Raw genomic sequence first — 21731 nt, 5'->3', positions numbered from 1 at the left:
CAGCGCGAGCACGCTACCCCCACTACCGGACCAGAGCGGAGAGTGGGGAGAGTCACGTGGGGCACACACCAGCTGCCGCCAGTCAATGTAAATCCGCGGCCACCTGCAGGGATATCACTCGCGAATTATTACTGCGACAAATGAAACAAATAACGGAGAATGTACACGTGCCACATAATTTTATTAGCTTAGTGTATGCCTCTACATTCGTATTAATTTGTGAACTGTTACACAATAAAAGGTGTCACTGAAGTGTGGGGTTCTCGGTTATCTTGTACTTTCTGCCCTTTACAATTGAGTCCATGTTCGGAGTAATTGTTCTTGTGCACTGTAGGCGCAGCGTGCACTTTAAATTTCGATCAGACAATGCGTTTCTCAGGCGCGTCCTGTTACATTTCATTCCAGAGAACAGTTGTTCACAAAAATACGTGGAACCGAACATTGATATTATTGTAGCCGCCAGTTTGTGCAAACGAGGAAATCTATCCTGAGGGTAGTGTCTGCCGAATTCCAAAATGTTTTTCTTGTTCTGAAATTTGTCTCTGTATTCTCTGTCACACTGCAGGTCAATAAGTTCTAGTTGCAGCTCAGGACGAATCTCTTCAATATTCGCTGAATATGGAGAGGAGAACAGATCAAAATCACTGTCTAGTGCTGTCAGATCTTGAAAGCGTTGATCAAATTCTTCCTTAAGGGCAAGTAAACTATGTGAATAACGTTCACAGTCTTTGTGAACATCTTGCATGGATGATAATTTAGGAAAATGAGCTAGATTTCCTGTTTCCAGCTGACCCACCCAAAGTGTCAATTTCATTTTAAAAGCTCGTATTCGATCTATGAAATGAGTAATTAGCAGATCTTTACCTTGCAGTGAAATGTTCAAAGCATTCAGATGGCTAGTAAAATCTGCTAAGAACGCGAGATCACATTTCCATGAAGGTTCTTTCAATTCAGGAACACACACGTTATTTATTCCCATGAACATATTTATCTCATGTAATAGGGAAAAAATCGATTTAATAATTCGCCATGACTAAGCCAGCGGACCTCGCTGTAATAAGGCAGGCTACCATATTGGCTTTCTACATCCTCAAGAAAGCTTTTAAATTGCCTGTGTTGTAGCCCATGCTTCCTTATATAATTGGTTGTACGAACAACAACACTCATCACATTTTTTAGAGTGATACTCTTTGCACATAAGTTTTCCTGGTGGATCACACAGTGAAAGCCCCTTACTTCATTCGGTACGGTTAGTTTTTTCATTTTCTCCTTCAACAGCGCAATGAAACCTGATTTGTTCCCTGTCATCGCTGGTGCACCGTCTGTAGACACTGAAACTATATACAATCCTATATTTTCAACACTTTCTTCAACACTACTTAAAATATCACCTCCGGTTGTAGTGTTCTTCATGGCTACTACATCGAGGAGCTCCTCCCTCACCTGAAGATCTCTATTAACACCTCTAATAAATATGGCAAGCTGCGCTGTTCCAGTGATATCAACACTTTCGTCCAGAGCTAGAGACTACGCCATAAAATCTTTACAGATATTTGCAAGCTGGCTCTGGACGTCGTCTGCCATGTCCTGTATGCGACGCATAATGGTCATGTTAGATAATGGCACAATCCGAAACTGTTCAACTTGAGATGGACGCAAATGTTCCGCTGCAACTACCAAACATTCTTTTATTAAATCGCCATCAGTGAAGGGGCGCAGGGATTTTGCTAAAAGCAAAGCAATTTTGTAACTCACTCTGAGAGCTGTCTCAGTTGATTTTTCTTCGTCGTCCAGATCTTCTTCGGATAGCTTCCTTTTAAGTTTAATAACTTCATGTGCACGATCTGGTCCATCACATTTTCCACTTCCGTAGTCTTTCACGTGGTACGACATATAATATCGCTGATAATTAAATTTCCTAAAAGAATTCAGCGTTTTGTGACGTACTAAACATTTTGCAACACCATCTTTTACTGTAAAGAGATACAATTCCTCCCAATGGGGGTTGAACTGCGAAAGCATGGTTGGGGTTACACAACGGCGACTTGACATGATTCGTAACCTGCGAAGTGACTGTTATAGCTGAACGTAGTACTTTAAACGTTACACAGTCGGCGCGAATTCAATAGGCACGCTGCGGCCCTGTTCAAACGTGCGCGCGCATTTCCACTCCCTCCCCTCCCTCCCTACTCGGCGGCCTTACACTTGCTCGCGAGCACGTGCCTGAGCAGGCGCGAGTACTCGCGCTCAAAACCGGCCCGTTGTTAAGCCCTGCTCTATGCCCTCGGCAGAATACGGCACACTAGGTGTGAGGATTCCGTAAGTGCGAGACTGAAACTTTCCCTTCCCACGAAAACCTTTAGCTGAGCCGTCATATGCACATAAAGTAGATAGGAATCTTTGGAGAATCATAACAAGTTAACGCGTCCCTTTGAGGCACCGACAGGACAGAGCCAAAAGGTATTCCTATCTTTAGTTATAAGCTTCTGGGCACAAAATGTGGGAATTGCATTGATCAGTCCTGTGTTACGTAGTAGTTGTGGAAAATTATTGAGAAGTGGGAGGACACTCCATGAGAATTGTCTTGTAATTGGATTACTGCTCCTGAGAGTCTAGGGCTGACTCTTTTAAAGAAGTGGCGAGTGTTACGAATGAAGACAGGAGGAGCTGGCCGATGTGGACGAGCGGTTCTAGGCGCTTTGAACTGGAGCCGCGTGACCACTACGGTCGCAGGTTCGAATCCTGCCTCGGGCATGGATGTGTGTGATGTCCTTAGGTTAGTTAGGTTTAAGCAGTCCTAAGTTCTAGGGGACTGATGATCTCAGATGTAAAGTCCCATAGTGCTCAGAGCCATTTGAACCAACCTTCTCTTGCATCTCAGTCAACCTTAGTTACTTGTAACTGTTTCATGTTCTTGTGATAACCTGTCAATGGAGGGGATTTTTGAACAGGTTCGTGTTTCACTTCATTGCAACTAATGCACTCGTTTTGTGTGATGATTTATAATAATCAATTAAACTTATGATACCTTTGACATTAATTACATATGGATCTCAACTGGCCACAGAATTACTGTCGCTATTCCAGCACCCTTTTAAAGTCTTTACGGCCATAATTTAGCCTTAGTAAAAAAATTCGTGCGTAACAAATGATAGTTTACAGTCTTCATTGGGCATCTACAGGGTGTTTCAAAAATGACCGGTATATTTGAAACGGCAATAAAAACTAAACGAGCAGCGATAGAAATACACCGTTTGTTGCAATATGCTTGGGACAACAGTACATTTTCAGGCAGACAAACTTTCGAAATTACAGTAGTTACAATTTTCAACAACAGATGGCGCTGCGGTCTGGGAAACTCTATAGTACGATATTTTCCACATATCCACCATGCGTAGCAATAATATGGCGTAGTCTCTGAATGAAATTACCCGAAACCTTTGACAACGTGTCTGGCGGAATGGCTTCACATGCAGATGAGATGTACTGCTTCAGCTGTTCAATTGTTTCTGGATTCTGGCGGTACACCTGGTCTTTCAAGTGTCCCCACAGAAAGAAGTCACAGGGGTTCATGTCTGGCGAATAGGGAGGCCAATCCACGCTGCCTCCTGTATGTTTCGGATAGCCCAAAGCAATCACACGATCATCGAAATATTCGTTCAGGAAATTAAAGACGTCGGCCGTGTGATGTGGCCGGGCACCATCTTGCATAAACCACGAGGTGTTCGCAGTGTCGTCTAAGGCAGTTTGTACCGCCACAAATTCACGAAGAATGTCCAGATAGCGTGATGCAGTAATCGTTTCAGATCTGAAAAATGGGCCAATGATTCCTTTGGAAGAAATGGCGGCCCAGACCAGTACTTTTTGAGGATGCAGGGACGATGGGACTGCAACATGGGGCTTTTCGGTTCCCCATATGCGCCAGTTCTGTTTATTGACGAAGCCGTCCAGGTAAAAATAAGCTTCGTCAGTAAACCAAATGCTGCCCACATGCATATCGCCGTCATCAATCCTGTGCACTATATCGTTAGCGAATGTCTCTCGTGTAGCAATGGTAGCGGCGCTGAGGGGTTGCCGCGTTTGAATTTTGTATGGATAGAGGTGTAAACTCTGGCGCATGAGACGATACGTGGACGTTGGCGTCATTTGGACCGCAGCTGCAACATGGCGAACGGAAACCCGAGGCCGCTGTTGGATCACCTGCTGCACTAGCTGCGCGTTGGCCTCTGTGGTTGCCGTACGCGGTCGCCCTACCTTTCCAGCACGTTCATCCGTCACGTTCCCAGTCCGTTGAAATTTTTCAAACAGTTCCTTTATTGTATCGCTTTTCGGTCCTTTGGTTACATTAAACCTCCGTTGAAAACTTCGTCTTGTTGCAACAACACTGTGTTCTAGGCGGTGGAATTCCAACACCAGAAAAATCCTGTGTTCTAAGGAATAAACCATGTTGTCTACAGCACACTTGCACGTTGTGAACAGCACACGCTTACAGCAGAAAGACGACGTACAGAATGGCGCACCCACAGACTGCGTTGTCTTCTATATCTTTCACATCACTTGCAGCGCCATCTGTTGTTGAAAATTGTAACTACTGTAATTTCGAAAGTTTGTCCGCCTGAAAATGTACTGTTGTCCCAAGCGTATTGCAACAAACGGTGTATTTCTATCGCTGCTCGTTTAGTTTTTATTGCCGTTTCAAATATACCGGTCATTTTTGAAACACCCTGTACATACAGATACAGATTAATTACCTAGCGGCTTAGGCGGTGGGGTAGTGCAAATGGATTGTCAAAAGATGTTACTTTCAAGAGCAGGTCGTTAACGACTTTATTTAGAAACGCATTTATTAACGCCAGTAACTGGGGTACTGAAACGAACGGGGATATTGTTGCATTATCGTAAAACAGACAGTCGATGAATTGTTTCGTTGGGATGGAGATGAATGGAAGAAATTTAATTATCCCCACACCGTAACCAACTACGAGCTCCTCGTACAGGCCGTGTTACCGCAAGGGATGTTTACTGGCCGGCGTGTCATCCTGTGCCATGCGGCGTCGTGCGTGTGCGATATGGAGGGGCATGTGGTCAGCACACCCCTCTCCCGGCCCTCCTGTAGATTTCCAGACCGTGGAGCCACTACTGTTGGGTCAAGTAGCTCCTCAGTTAGCATCACGATGCTGAGAGCACCCTGTACCATTCCTCCCACAAATGTAAAATCCTTGGCAGTACCGAGAATCGAACCAGCGTCTTCCACATGGCAGCCATCTACGCTGACCAGTGAGCTAGGGAGGCGGACATATCCTAAAACTTTCGGGACAAGGCGAAACACATGATACCAAATATTAAACTAATTAGATAACATACTGAACTAATTAGATAAGATACTGTATGGTGCAATATAACTATTCCGATTCTGTTGGACATAAACAACTTACACTTCACAGTAACAAGATAAGCTCACAGGTTATTCCAGGCCACTTGTTCAAAGAGATTGATTGAGGGTGAGTTGAGATCAACATGTCATTTGGATTTCAGTTCTCCACACATTGGTGTCGTGGCAGTTGACAACACTACAAGAGCGTTCATTGCCTACACTTCTATTTTATAATAGTGTATGATACGTGCTCCACTACTATTTTCCGCACGGTATTCGTGTAAGTGTCTGAGTGTCTGGAAGTTGATGGACGCTTAATGACGAATCTTTTCCTGTGCAATCCAGCATTATCCCCTCATATTCTACAATGCCCCCCCCCCCCCCATGAACCATGGACCTTGCCGTTGGTGGGGAGGCTTGCGTGCCTCAGCGATACAGGTGGCCGTACCGTAGGTGCAACCACAACGGAGGGGTATCTGTTGAGAGGCCAGACAAACATGTGGTTCCTGAAGAGGGGCAGCAGCCTTTTCAGTAGTTGCAGGGGCAACAGTCTGGATGATTGACTGATCTGGCCTTGTAGCATTAACCAAAACGGCCTTGCTGTGCTGGTACTGCGAACGGCTGAAAGCAAGGGGAAACTACAGCCGTAATTTTTCCCGAGGACATGCAGCTCTACTGTATGATTAAAAGATGATGGCGTCCTCTTGGGTAAAATATTCCGGAGGTAAAATAGTCCCCCATTCGGATCTCCGGGCGGGGACTACTCAAGAGGACGTCGTTATCAGGAGAAAGAAAACTGGCGTTCTACGGATCGGAGCGTGGAATGTCAGATCACTTAATCGGGCAGGTAGGTTAGAAAATTTGAAAAGGGAAATGGATAGGTTAAAGTTAGATATAGTGGGAATTAGTGAAGTTCGGTGGCAGGAGGAACAAGACTTTTGGTCTGGTGATTACAGGGTTATAAATACAAAATCAAATAGGGGTAAAGCAGGAGTAGGTTTAATAATGAATAAAAAAATAGGAGTGCGGGTTAGCTACTACAAACAGCATAGTGAACGCATTATTGTGGCCAAGATAGACACAAAGCCCATGCCTACTACAGTAGTACAAGTTTATATGCCAACTAGCTCTGCAGATGATGAAGAAATAGATGAAATGTATGACGAGATAAAATAAATTATTCAGGTAGTGAAGGGAGATGAAAATTTAATAGTCATGGGTGACTGGAATTCATCAGTAGGAAAAGGGAGAGAAGGAAACACAGTAGGTGAATATGGATTGGGGGGAAGGAATGAAAGAGGAAGCCGCCGTGTAGAATTTTGCACAGAGCATAGCTTAATCATAGCTAACACTTGGTTCAAGAATCATGAAAGGAGGCTGTATACATGGAAGAAGCCTGGAGATACTGACAGGTTTCAGATAGATTATATAATGGTAAGACAGAGATTTAGGAACCAGGTTTTAAATTGTAAGACATTTCCTGGGGCAGATGTGTATTCTGACCACAATCTATTGGTTATGAACAGCAGATTGAAACTGAAGAAACTGCAAAAAGGTGGGAATTTAAAGAGATGGGACCTGGATAAACTGAAAGAACCAGAGGTTGTACAGAGTTTCAGGGAGAGCATAAGGGAACAATTGACAGGAATGGGGGAAAGAAATACAGTAGAAGAAGAATGGGTAGCTCTGAGGGATGAAGTAGTGAAGGCAGCAGATGATCAAGCAGGTAAAAAGACGAGGGCTAATAGAAATCCTTGGGTAACAGAAGAAATATTGAATTTAATTGATGAAAGGAGAAAATATAAAAATGCAGTAAATGAAGCAGGCAAAAAGGAATACAAACGTCTCAAAAATGAAATCGACAGGAAGTGCAAAATGGCTAAGCAGGGATGGCTAGAGGACAAATGTAAGGATGTAGAGGCTTGTCTCACTAGGGGTAAGATAGATACTGCCTACAGGAAAATTAAAGAGACCTTTGGAGAGAAGAGAACCACTTGTATGAATATCAAGAGCTCAGATGGCAACCCAGTTCTAAGCAAAGAAGGGAAGGCAGAAAGGTGGAAGAAGTATATAGAGGGTTTATACAAGGGCGATGTACTTGAGGACAATATTATGGAAATGGAAGAGGATGTAGATGAAGATGAAATGGGAGATATGATACTGCGTGAAGAGCTTGACAGAGCACTGAAAGACCTGAGTCGAAACAAGGCCCCGGGAGTAGACAACATTCCATTAGAACTACTGATAGCCTCGGGAGAGCCAGTCATGACAAAACTCTACCATCTGGTGAGCACGATGTATGAGACAGGCGAAATACCCTCAGACTTCAAGAAGAATATAATAATTCCAATCCCAAAGAAAGCAGGTGTTGACAGATGTGAAAATTACCGAACTATCAGTTTAATAAGTCACAGCTGCAAAATACTAACGCGAATTCTTTACAGACGAATGGAAAAACTGGTAGAAGCGGACCTCGGGGAAGAATGTTTGGATTCCGTAGAAATGTTGGAACACGTGAGGCAATACTGACCTTACGACTTATCTTGGAAGAAAGATTAAGAAAAGGCAAACCTATGTTTCTAGCATTTGTAGACTTAGAGAAAGCTTTTGACAATGTTGACTGGAATACTCTCTTTCAAATTCTGAAGGTGGCAGGGGTAAAATACAGGGAGCGAAAGGCTATTTACAATTTGTACAGAAACCAGATGGCAGTTATAAGAGTCGAGGGGAATGAAAGGGAAGCAGTGGTTGGGAAAGGAGTAAGACAGGGTTGTAGCCTCTCCCCGATGTTATTCAATCTGTATATTGAGCAAGCAGTAAAGGAAACAAAAGAAAAATTCGGAGTAGGTATTAAAATTCATGGAGAAGAAGTAAAAACTTTGAGGTTCGCCGATGACATTGTAATTCTGTCAGAGACAGCAAAGGACTTGGAAGAGCAGTTGAACGGAATGGACAGTGTCTTGAAAGGAGGATATAAGATGAACATCAACAAAAGCAAAACAAGGATAATGGAATGTGGTCGAATTAAGTCGGGTGATGCTGAGGGAATTAGATTAGGAAATGAGACACTTAAAGTAGTAAAGGAGTTTTGCTATTTAGGGAGTAAAATAACCGATGATGGTCGAAGTAGAGAGGATATAAAATGTATACTGGCAATGGCAAGGAAAGCGTTTCTCAAGAAGAGAAATTTGTTAACATCGAGTATAGATTTAGGTGTCAGGAAGTCGTTTCTGAAAGTATTTGTATGGAGTGTAGCCATGTATGGAAGTGAGACATGGACGATAACTAGTTTGGACAAGAAGAGGATAGAAGCTTTCGAAATGTGGTGCTACAGAAGAATGCTGAAGATAAGATGGGTAGATCACGTAACTAATGAGGAGGTATTGAATAGGATTGGGGAGAAGAGAAGTTTGTGGCACAACTTGACTAGAAGAAGGGATCGGTTGGTAGGACATGTTTTGAGGCATCAAGGGATCACAAATTTAGCATTGGAGGGCAGCGTGGAGGGTAAAAATCGTAGAGGGAGACCAAGAGATGAATACACTAAGCAGATTCAGAAGGATGTAGGTTGCAGTAGGTACTGGGAGATGAAGAAGCTTGCACAGGATAGAGTAGCATGGAGAGCTGCATCAAACCAGTCTCAGGACTGAAGACCACAACAACAACAACATTCTACAATGATAACAATTGTTTGACAAGATCCTTGGGTAGATGCTGTCAGATGTTTCCACACCCAAGTCACTCGTAACTTTCTCTCCACAGTGATAAATATCTTCCTGTTAGAATCACTCCGATTACCGATCTTTTCTTGGTCCATTTGCTAGAACGACATCTTGCAGCACCATAAATCAAGTGAAAATCTACAAGATCCTGTAACCAGTAATTCCCTAACGCCGACAACCAGTGACGCACTATAAACAATGTTAAACCTCGCTTTAGACATGTCGTAGGCGGTTGTGTATTCTTTCGAAGTAGCCTTATCTACGTCCGTGCGGCAGCCAGTAGTTCGTTGTGAAACACTGGCAATCTTCAACACGTGGATCGCAAGCATTACTTACCCAATCCTCAGTGAACGTTAAGTATGCAACTCAGACTAATGTTTACTTATCACACGATTCTTATTCTAGGTTCATCTATCATAATTTTGGACTTAAAAATTTTAGGCAAGTGTACAGGATATCCATAAAGTCCCGCTAACATATTTCAAAAAATCGTAACTTCAAAACAATCAGAAGAAACAGTAGAGTGTTGTAAAACGTTTAGTAGTTTGCAATGTTCTTTTATGTTTTGCTAGAATTTCAATGAGTGGCCCTCTCGTCGCTCATAGAACATCAAGCAGTGTTCTAGTTATGCCCATGTACGGGTCAGAATTACAACAACAGTTCTGATTGATTACTTGACTGATACACGAAGGGTGAAAATGTCACTGACTTGTGTTGCGTACACAAGATCCTTAAGTCCACAGAAAGAAGTCAAATGAAGTGACATCGAGAGATGGTACCATCACCGCCTGTCCAACTACCCACTTCACAGGAAATGTGTCATTCAGCCAGCACATCCCGCACTTTCAAATTGCAAAGAGAGGATGCTCTACCATGCTGGAAGACGATGAGCGGCTGCAGCCCTTAGTCTTTGATAGCAGGAACTGTTCTAACATGTCCAGCTAAACATTTCCAGTTACGGTTTTCTCTGCGTAGAAAAATGGACCTGCAACCCTATCGTGCATTAGGCCACACGAAACACGGCGCTCCGAGCAGTGACGGATGTTTCCACTCATGGGTTATAGATGCTTCAAATCCTTCTTTTGTGGAAATTAATGTATTCAGAAGTGTGAAACGTTGCTTCATCCGAAAAGAGGCACTTTTCTGGTAGTCTTTGTCGACATCTATGGAGGCCAGTCTAGAATCCGTGAACGTATACCGCATTGGACGATTCTTTGGCTAACAATGCTTGTACCGTTTGCACTTGGTACTCAGAAATGTGTAATCGCATATACAACATTTTATGGACAATTGATTGTGCTTACGGAAATTCGCTTGATGCACTAGGAATTGACTACTGGGGACTGCTTTGAAATGCATTAACACATACTTGAGATACAATGTGACGTCCACTTCGAGGAAAGTCTATGACGTTGTTCATCTCTTTAAAGTTCTTGAAACAAATCTTTACGCTGGTTTTTGCCGGTACTGCCCTCCAATTCCGACGTCGGTAATCCTCAACACCGTTGCCACAAATTTGGATTCTGCATATCAGATGATACAGTGTACCTCGTCATAGTCTGTCGCCATTTTGATGCACACCAAACTAAATTTGGACCAGAGTGCAAAGGAAAACAATGTTGAAAGGTGATAAACGTTTTACAACAAACCACGGTTCTCTGTCTCTAGTATCTTCGAAGTTACGATTTATTGAAAGGCTATCTAGACTTTATGGAAAAACTGTATTATCCCATTAGATATGGGAGTAGCATGCGAACAGAGTAGACCTGCTAAGTTATGTCGGTCGGAGTACTCACGCAGGCCGTTGGACTCCATACGGGAGGCGGTGTTGACGGTGTCCCCGAAGAGGCAGTAGCGGGGCATCTTGTGGCCCACCACGCCAGCCACGCAGGGACCTGAAACAAGCCGCAGGACACTATGACGGTCTAAAAAAAACATTCTGTTACAAACACTGCATTGTCCTACGCTCATAATGGCATTTAATGCACTGGCATTGCATCACATGTGATTAAAACCTGTTTGTGACAAACTGTTTTAATCTCATGACCTGTGGAAGTCCGTCGACGCCTCCCACACGTTGCGGAAGTGAAAGCTTGCAGCAAATCGTGAGCTCACAGTGGAGTGACACCGGTCGTGAGCTAGACAAATGCTACGGTCGCAGGTTCGAATCCTGCCTCGGGCATGGACGTGTGTGATGTCCGTAGGTTAGTTAGGTTTAAGTAGTTCTACGTTCTAGGGGACTGATGACCACAGATGTTAAGTCCCATAGTGCTCAGAGCCAGCTAGACAAAAATGGCTCTGAGCACTATGGGACTCAACTTCTGAGGTCATTAGTCCCATAGAACTAGTTAAACCTAACTAACATAAGGACATCACACACATCCGTGCCCGAGGTAGGATTCGAACCTGCGACCGTAGCGGTCTCGCGGTTCCAGACTGCAGCGCCTAGAACCGCACGGCCACTTCGGACGGCGTGAGCTAGACAATACGCTTCGCCGCGGGCTGCGAAATTGGTTGGTTGATTTGCTCAAGCGATGTAAGGAAATCACCAAGAACCTAAATCAGGATGGCCGATCACGGATTTCACCGGCTGCGAGAGTTAGTACTGGTTGGTTAGTTGTTTGGGGAAGGAGACCAGACAGCGAGGTCATCGGTCTCATCGGATTAAGGAAGGACGGGGAAGAAAGTCGGCCGTGCCCTTTCACTGGAACCATCCCGGCATTTACCTGGAGCGATTTAGGGAAATGACGGAAAACCTAAATCAGGATGGCCGGACGCGGGATTGAACCGTTGTCCTCCCGAATGCGAGAGTTAGTACTATTGCGCAATATGAACTATGTCTCCGCATTAATGACGGACCTTGCCGTGCACCGTGGCTTACTTGCCTCAGCGATATGGATAGGGCACCATAGGTGCAACCACAACGGAGGGGCATCTGTGGAGAGGCCAGACAAACGTGATTCGTGAAGATGGGCAGCAGTGGTCTGGATGACTGTATGATCTGACCTTGTAACGTCAGACAGAATGGTCTTGCTATGCTGGAACGGTGTAAGGGTGAAAACAAGGCGAAACCAGAGCCGCCACTGCTCCCGAGGAGATGCAGCTTTGCTGTATGGTTAAATGACCCTTTTGGGTAAAATAATCCGCAGGTGAAATAGTCATAGTCCCCCCCCCCCCCCCCCAATTCGGATTCAGGGACAGGGACTAGTCAGGAGGATGTCATCAGAAAAAGTAAAACTCGCATTATACGCGTCGGCGCGTATAGTATTATTTTTCTTAATCGCACAGGTAGATTATAAAATTTTAAAAACTTAAATTGATAGGCTGAAGTTAGAGATAGTGGGAATTAGTGAAATTCGGTAGCAGAAGAACCAGCACTTCTAGTCAAGTGAGTACAGGGTCATAAATACAAAATTAAATAGGGGTGAAACAGGAGTGAATTTAAATAGGAAAGAGGGTAAGCTACTACGAACAGCACAGCGGACGTATTATCGTAGCCACGATAAACACATGCCAACACCCATCAGAGAAGTCAAGTTTCTATGTCAATTAGCTTCGCACATATCGAAGAAATGTATGATGAGAGAAAACAAATTATTTACACTGTTAAGGGAGAGACAATTTAATTGTGATGAGTGACTAGAATTCGATAACATGAAGAAGAAAAGGAAAAACATTAGGATTATATGGACTGGGCGAAAGGAATGAAAGCCTGGTAGAATTTTGCATAGAACATAATTTAATCTTCGCTAACACTTGGTTTAAGATTCATGTAAGAATGATCTAAGCGTGGAAAAAACCTGTAGACAATTGTAATATTAATTTTGATTATGTAATGGTATGACTGAGATTTCTGAAGCAGATTTTAAACTGTAATATATTCCATTAGGCAGACGTGGATTCCGACAACAATATATTATTTATAAACTATAGATTAAAACTGAAGAAACTGCAATTGATGGGAGGTGGAACCTGGGTAGATTGAAAGAATCGGAGATTGCTGAGAGTTTCAAAGATGGACTGAAGCATGGAGAAGGAATAAAACAAAAAACGAATGGGAAGCTTTGAGAAGTGAAATATTGAAGGCAGCTTGGATATCACATATGTGATTGATGAAAGGGAAAATGTACAAATACAGCAAATGAAGAAGGCGAAATGGAATGCGAACAGCTAGAAATGAAACCGAGAGAAAGTGCATAATGTGCGAATCTAAGCTGGAATGTGTAGAGGAAAAATGTAAATCTATAGAACGATGTGCAACTGGGGGAGAGATACATGCCGGCCGGTGTGGCTGAGCGGTTCTAGACGCTACAGTCTGGAACCGCGCGATCGCTACAGTCGCCGGTTCGAATCCTGCCTTGGGCATGGATGTGTGTGATGTCCTTAGGTTAGTTACTTTTAAGTAGTTCTAAGTTCTAGGGGACTGATGACCTCAGCAGTTAAGTCCCATAGTGCTCAGAGCCATTTTTTGAGAGATACATATACGACATACACGGAAACAAGAGAACCAGATAGCACACCTATAACAATCAAGAGCTCAGATTCAAAACCAGTACTAAGCAAGGAAGAGAAACCTGAAAAATGGAAGGAAACTATATAGGACTATACAAAGGAAATTAACTAGTACACAGTACCATAGAAAGAGAAGAGAAGTAGACGAAGTTGAGATGGGTGATATGATGCTGCGAGAAGAATTCAAACAGCGCCGAAAGACTTAAGTTGAAAGAAAATCGCTGCACAGACGAAACTCACTCGCAATTATTGAGATCCTTATGAAAGCCAGCCATTACAATATTATTTTTCTTGGTATGTAGCATGTATCAGACTTTAAGAAGACTGTATTATTTCAAATTCAAAAGAAAGAAAGTTTTGAAAGGTGTCAGTATTACTGAACTAACAATTTCATAAATGATTATTGCAGAATACTGACACGAATGATTTACAGAGAAATGGAAAAATTAGTAGAACTCGGCTTCGGGGAAGACCAGGTAGGGGTCCGGAGAAATATAGAAATATAGGAACAAGGAAGGCAAAACTGAGCCTACGACTTATCTTAGAAGATACGTTAACGAAAAGGAAACCTTCGTTTATACTACATATAAACTTACAGAAAAGTTCGACAATGTTGACTGGATTATACTCTTTGAAATTCTGAAGGTAGCAAGGACAAAATACAGTTAGTGAAAGGTAATGTGCAACATGTACAGAAACCAGACAGGAGATACAAGAGTCGGACATGAAAGGTAGGCAGAGGTTGAGTAGGGAGTGAGACAAGGTTGTAGCCTGTTTCTGACGTTATTCAGTCTGTACATTGTGTAAGCATGAGAGGTGGCATGAGCCCCCTCTCATATTTCTATCTTACTCTGAGTAATTCGATTTTCCTCTCTAATAGCATGCGGTGAAAAGTTGCTATTCCTTCACACGCGGACTTCCCACGCAGCATCTCTCGTCACCCGGGTGGTCCGGTGACAGGCGAGTTCTGCTGAGCTTGAAAGGGTTAAGCCGATGGGTGTGAGGGAGTCGAGTGGATGCATTCCAGACACCGACATTGTCATAAGAGCGGGAGCGACACGCCCAGAGGGGACAGAGGGGCGGCTGGGCTAGAGATTCCGTTACTTCGCAGAAACTTAGTGAAAACACTTTCTGGCCGGCTACCAGCGAGGTGTGGGAATGACTTGTGTTCCCAGGCAGTCTTGGCGGGCAAATTCCCTAGTTTTCTGCAAAATCGTAACTGTGATTGGCTTGCTCAGGGCATAGCTCCGTGACATAGCAAAATCGGCGCAGAAATTGGCGTCAAGATTATCCATTGGTGGAATGGTAGTGCTTCGACAATAGAGTGGAATTTTCCGTCGTTTTTTGAATTGCTGATTGGAACGTTTAACCACGGCCACTGTCGTGGGGACGGGAATGTTCTGTGTTCGGTTTGTACGGGTGCTCTTGAGAGTGTTGGCTCTCGCCTTTCGGTCGGAATAGGTTACAAGACTGACGGCTCTCACCTTTCGGTCGGAGCAGGTTACAAGACTGACCTCTCGCTGCTCTGGACAGTCTGCCTTCCATTGGCTGTCTAATATATTTTGATTTAATTGTAACTGTTTGACGAGGTTGCTGAAGTTTCAAGTTCAACGTAACTTTCCGAGTACAGTTGGCAACTGAGCGTTCTGGGTACAAGCAGCCTGTATCGGAGTTACTGTGTGACTTCGCTTGTTAAAATCAATCACTGTACCATCAGTGATTGTGTGGCGAGCCTTCTTCGTCTCCCTCATAGGCGCATTTGTATTGATAGGAAGTCTTTAGTCTGGAACAACCAGACCAGGACAATTTGTTTCGGGCTATACTCGCGACATTATCATCACCACGATGGGACGTCGAAGCAACCAGCCATCGCTTCCGGTACGCCAGATCGTGTCCTTGCAGTTAAGAAGACAGCTTGGTAATGTATGGCCGCAGCACCGGCAGATTAGGGTATTTGCTCTGTGATAATCAGAGCTCAGCAGAACGCGCCTGTTCCCATCTTTTCTTATGTGGTTCTGTCTTGGATGTTCATTGCCTAAGTTCTCACTACTGTAGCAGCAATTAATGTTGGGTTGGCTGGATGTTTCTCTTAAGATTTGAGTTGCAAGGAATTGGCTCCACGTACCACTTGGTCATAAATGTCACAATCTAGTTTATGGACAACCTCACCTTCACAGCATTTATTTGAGTATCCAATTTTGATGTATTGTAAACGTTTTATGTGTTTTGTTTACTACTTTGAGTTTAGTCATAATAAATGTAATTGTTATTTTGGACAGAACTTTCATTCTGTTAATCGGTAGAGCAACCCTTTCATTTCTCACTATGTTAATGAAACTTTCCTTTATCTAATTAATTTATATCAAATTAAATTATTGCAGGTGCCAAACTTTTTTCTACTCCACTTGCAGGGTCGATTACAGTCAGTTCGCGTTTCTTCTTAATTCATGTGCAACAGCAAAAGTCGGAGTTAGAAGAGGGGGGGGGGGGGCTTAGAGCATCATTTCTATATGAAGATTCTAGGAGAATTTAGTGTTAAATACACTGCTAGCCCTGGTACCTCGCAAGCAGTTAAAGAAACCAAAGAAAAATTTGGTGAAGGGGTTAATATTCACGCTGAATAGCTAAAGACTTCGATCCCTTCTATACCTGGCAGAGGATGGTTTCCGGTTAGCAATTGAATGGGATGGATAGTGTCTTGGTATGACTTAAGACGAACATCAAAGAAAGTGAAACAACATAATCGAATTCAATCAAGCGTTGACGAGGGAATTGTATTAGGAAATGGGACACTAGCAGTAGTAGATCAGTTTTGCTACTTGGGCAGTAATATGAGTGATGTTAACCGAAGTAGAGAGGGTATAAAATGCCAAGAATGACGTTTCTGAAGAAGAGAAACTGGCTAACATAGAATATAAATTTAAATGTGAGGAAGTCTTTTCTGAAGGTATTTGTCTAAAATGTGGCCTTGGGCTTGAATGAAACGTGGGCTACAAGCAGTTCTGTCAAGAAGAGAATGGAAACTTTTGAAATATGGTGGTACAGAAGAAAGCCGAAGATTAGGTGGGTAGATCGCGTAACTAATGGGGAAGTGCTCTATAGAACTTGGGGAAAAAAGAAATTTGTGGCTTTCCTTGACTCAAAGAAGGGATCTGTTGATAAGGCCGTAGGGGGAAGCGTGGAAGAGCGATGGGCGGGATGAGGGAGTTGGGCTGCGAAGTCATAGAGGAAGAACAAGAGATGTATACAGTAACCAGGTTCAAATTGATGTTATTTGGTGATGAAAAGATCTGCACAGGAAAGAGAAGTATGGAGAGCTGCATCAGTGCAGTCTTCGGACCGAAGACCACAACAAGAACAACTTGAATAATATAAAGAGACCATGACAGCGCTGTAAGTTTTGCACGAAATTTGTTTTGGTTAATCGATGGGCAGGACACATGATAAACAGTTGAGAGTTTGTTTGGGGCCTTCAGATGTAACTGGGACAATTTACATTCTTCAAACCAGAGCAGAGACACTTATAACTACTCGCGCAGTTTCAGTAAAATATCGAACTGTTCTGAAGTTTCTATAGTCATTTTGCTACGGATGATGTGATGGTGGTCATCAGGAAATGAACTATGATGAATAGTTAATACTGAAGTGGTAATCTACGAGTACATGGTGGAGAGCTCTTGAAATGACGGTATAATGAGGAATGGTTTTACACAAGTATCACCTTAAAACATGAATAGCACTTTCTTCGTTTCATGAGCTTGCTTGTGGAACCATCTAAGAAGTGCATGAAATAGGGTGGGAAGCTGTTCACAGAGGAAGCTAACGTCTATTGAAATGACATATTATTTTTAAATTTGCCAAAAAGGCTATGGTGGCGAATAGTGACTAGGCTTTCACTATTGTTTCAGACCACCTCTAGTGGATAGGTGATGAGCTGTTATAAATGGATACTCAAGTCCAGCGAAAAATTAAATAACAATTTATTTCGTCTCGTTTGTAGTCTTGGATTTTCGTTCCGTTGTTCTACCTTTTCTTAATTCACCCTGTTCAGGTAATAGAAAAGGTGATGTGATCGTAGTCTAAGATAAAAAGCTGAAGCTCGATGGAGAAAGTAAGAGAAAGAAATGTCAAAGAACTGTTCCTCTCCCCAAGAAACTAATAATCTATTTATATCCTTCGTGAAAGGGAACGAGTGCAGTGATAACGAGATCTTCTATTTGAAGAACAGTTATATAGTAGAAAAAAGAGGAATAATTAAAAATCGCGAATGCAAACAGTTTTCAGAAATTTTATTTCCAAGGGGATATTTCCAAAAACTCTTGATAGTCATCAAGAGGTAATGGCATTCACAGAGATAATTATTAGAGACATGATTTAACGCGAGGCGTCCTGCGGCAATGTAATAATTAGATAATATTTGACGGTGTTTTCACCGCTGATATGGCATGTTCAAACGTGCTAGGGCCATTCACGTAGCTGTGCAAAATCACTGTGCCAGGTGTCGTAGTGTTTTGCGCATTTACGCAGCCACCAGAAGACTCGGGTTCGAATCTTGGTCGTGTTACAAATCTCGAATCGTCACTTCAGCCTTCATATATATATATATATATATATATATATATATATATATATATATATATATATATATTACATAAATTTTCTTAGTGTATTACGACAGAAATATCTCCTGGAAGTACATAGATTTGACTACTCAATTACGTATATGTACTGAAAATGGTTATTTGATCCACAAGTTCATCTTTGTATCTAATCGCTTTGTTAGGCATACTTAATCTGTAGCGTTTTCAATCGAACACAATTTCTATCCATAATTTTTCATTTACTACGTCAGGTAGTAACGTCAGTTTATGCATGCTGCGGATACAAATATTAATCTTTGGGAATACAACACAAAGTTTTAGAGAATGATATTACAGTGTCGGGGTTAAAACTGATAAACGACCTGGCTATCAGTTATAAATCTCGTGGGGCTGTTAGTGGGTAAACCGCCCCATTCCCGATTCTTTAAAGAATCTAATCACTCTATTAGTTTACTCGTTTTCAGTGGTAAGGGGCAATCTGGAATGATTTCTTGAGTGGAAGTGGACATCTTAAGCAAGATCGCTTGAAAAGCAATTTTATTGTCGATTAAAGGTTTCGGTATGCATGGTTACCACCTTAAGATGTCGATAAGAGGTTATTAGGCGTCTCCTGTACTAGCTGTACCTGGCAATGTTTTAGAACGGTGACTTGTACTTGGTGTACAACAATGATGAACAATGAATAGCTAAGTTGCAATTAAAACCACAATCATAGAGTAATTCGCCACATGCTTGTGTCCCTTACGAGACACTACTGTGCACTTCAGTGCACTCAGAGCACCGCAGGCTGACGCAATGAAGTACACAGTAGTGTCTCGTATGGGACACGAGCATATGGCGAATTACTCTGCGTACTGTGTTTTTTGCCAATTCATTATTCATCTCGTTCCTCCCATAACTGGCAATGTTTTAGAATTGGCGCATGTACAGCTAGTATGGGAGACACCTAATAACCTTTTATCGAGATTTGAAGGTGGTAACCATGCTTACCGAAACCGGTAAACGACAATAAAAGTTCTTCACAAGCGATCTTAGCTGAGACGTTCACGTGCTCTCAACGAATATCTCCCTTTTAAGAAAGGTTAATAATCAGATATCTCTATGCTTATGATGTGATATCTCCCGAGCAATGTGTAGTACAATGGTATAGATTTGCAAGTACATTCGGTAGTACAAACAGGTACTGTCTGCAAGATGTGTTGCGAATGGAGACGATAGTAAATAAGTAACAAATTGAAACGTTATGTCAGATGCCGAATGTCTATTGTATGTATAGCGAAAAAACAGTAAGTAACAAACTTTTTTTCTTTTCATCATTTTGTGTGCGACGTGGGCGAGAAAATTTTTCGAAAACCTTCAAAACCATGTGCAAAGTCTGCTGGAGGTCACTAAGCACTCTCATTCTCAAATACTAGATAATTATAGAATAGGGGGGGGGTTGACATGTAATTTTAGATGGGTCCAGATAGTTTTGAAAATTTTTATCGAGGTCCAGAAGAAAACCTTCATATTCCACACAATTTTTTTTAAATTTTCACTCACAAAATAATATGAAATACAACAGTCAGTCATACATGTTTTCCAAAATCCACAACAAAGCTCACATTCCTTACTAATTTTTTATTTTAATTTTCATGCTCAAACTAATATGAAATGAAAAGACAAGCATGTATGTATTTACAAAATTCAGAAATATCTTATATTCCTCACTTTTTATTTTTATTTTCAGTCAATAATTTTGAAATACAACAGATAGCCACATCTTCATTAAAAACTCTATGGGAGAAATTTCATTTGCGGTCTTGAGCTAGTTTCTTAAATTTATTCATGTGGGGAACAGCTTATGCCATTAGAGTCTAAATGGTGGACAGCCATTAATCTTGAGCGATACTTGTTCTTCAGTTTCACATGTATATGTGGAGCAAAACATAATAGCCACGTATGTGATGAATTTTTTGCAATTTTCATATTTTTCTGAGACATGTCCATTCAAAATTTCTTCAGCGGGAGCAGTTTTATACGTTTGCAAGGAAATGTTTTCCTGCAAGTCTGGTATCTCCATTCGAAATAAAGGCTTTGAAAGGTAGGACTATTTCGCAACCACATCCGTCCATTCTGCCGCTGGAGAAGCTTCAAAAGGCGATGTTAAGAATCTCGACAGCTTCTCCATCTCTGGAAAGTCTTGGAATCTTGCTGCAAATTCCATCTTAAGATCTGACATAGAATTTTACAATGTTGAAATATCTATTCCAGAATTATTTTTTTACTCATAAATTGCTTGAAAGTGAAAACATTCTTGACTTGCAATGTCTTTTTCAACGATAGCCAGCTTGCGACGAGAAGAAGACACGCTTTGTACCAGATCATATAGTAATTTCCCACTTCCCTGTAGCTCGGTAGTGAGTGCATTTAAATGTTTCAGAATGTCTTTCAGAAAGCTACAGCTAGCGTACTGCGTTCGTCTGCCAGGGACTCCAATGGTGCCTTGCTTCTTGTGTATCCAAGTTTTCTAAGAAGGACGTTACTTTCTTTATTTGCCAAAAACGTTCAATCACTTGACCTTTACTTAGCCAACGAGCACTGTTGTACTGCACTAAGTCAGAATGCACTGAATCGCACTCAGAAAGAATCTCTTTGATCTGTCCGTGCTGAAGAGCAGAGCCAGACCTCATAAAATTAGTCAACTTGATCTACCTGTCAATTACTTCTTTCAGAATCACACTAAGTTTTACATGAATTGCTGCGTGGTGAATTATGAACTGATAAGATAGTAGCTCGGCATTCTTATCTCTGATTCTCTTTATTAGTCCTTTTTCTTTGCCGATCGTCGCTGGGGCCCAGTCAGTTGAAAGAGACACCATTTTATCGTAACTAATGATTGATTTAGTCATCAGAAGCCTTAAATAAATCTTCTCTGGGGGTCTTGCCTTTCAACGGCAATATTGTTAGCAATTCTTCTCTAAATTCGTTACTTCCAGTATCCAAGAATCGCACGTAAATGGACAATTGCTCTTCATCAACAACATCGCATGATTCATCTAGAGATATGGCATAGCAAGTCGCCTTCTGTGGAAGTTCGAACAAATTACTTTTATTGAAAGCGGCCAAAATTTAGGTTCGTCTTTTATTACTTCTTGCCTACAATGGAATACCTTGAATTGCGTCAACAACATGTTTTTCTCATCAAAAAGTGCCTCGGCCATTTCCATCATACATTTGTTTTACTACTGAGAGTCTGAAAATGGCTTCTGGTATTTAGTAAATGTCCAACACACACGCACCGCTGCTTCTACAGATTTTTCTTGCTCGGTCATAGAGAAAATTACGATAGCATGTTTTTTTTTTCTTTTTAAAGCTAGATGTGCCTGGAGTCTTTCTTGACGACCTTCACTACACACAAGAAAATTTTTATGGAATTGCTGATGAGTTGTTTCGTAGTGTCGTTTTAAACTGGCACTTTTAGCAAGAGCGACAGTTCTGTTGCACATGAGACAAACTGGAACAGCTCCATACCAGTCAGGC

General features: G+C 42.1%; 1 protein-coding gene across 1 annotated transcript in view; it reads right to left on the bottom strand.

The window, feature by feature from the left end:
* Positions 1-21731, bottom strand: part of LOC126260737 (atrial natriuretic peptide receptor 1-like) — a 506740-nt gene that overhangs the window by 48765 nt on the left and 436244 nt on the right. Inside the window, exon 21 of the mRNA XM_049958075.1 lies at positions 10893-10991. Coding sequence (XP_049814032.1) covers positions 10893-10991 — 99 coding nt within the window. The remainder of the gene's footprint in view (positions 1-10892; positions 10992-21731) is intronic.

This window comes from Schistocerca nitens, chromosome 5, assembly GCF_023898315.1.
Source record: "Schistocerca nitens isolate TAMUIC-IGC-003100 chromosome 5, iqSchNite1.1, whole genome shotgun sequence".
Lineage (NCBI taxonomy): Eukaryota > Metazoa > Arthropoda > Insecta > Orthoptera > Acrididae > Schistocerca > Schistocerca nitens.
This window is presented reverse-complemented; position numbering and strand designations above follow the sequence as displayed.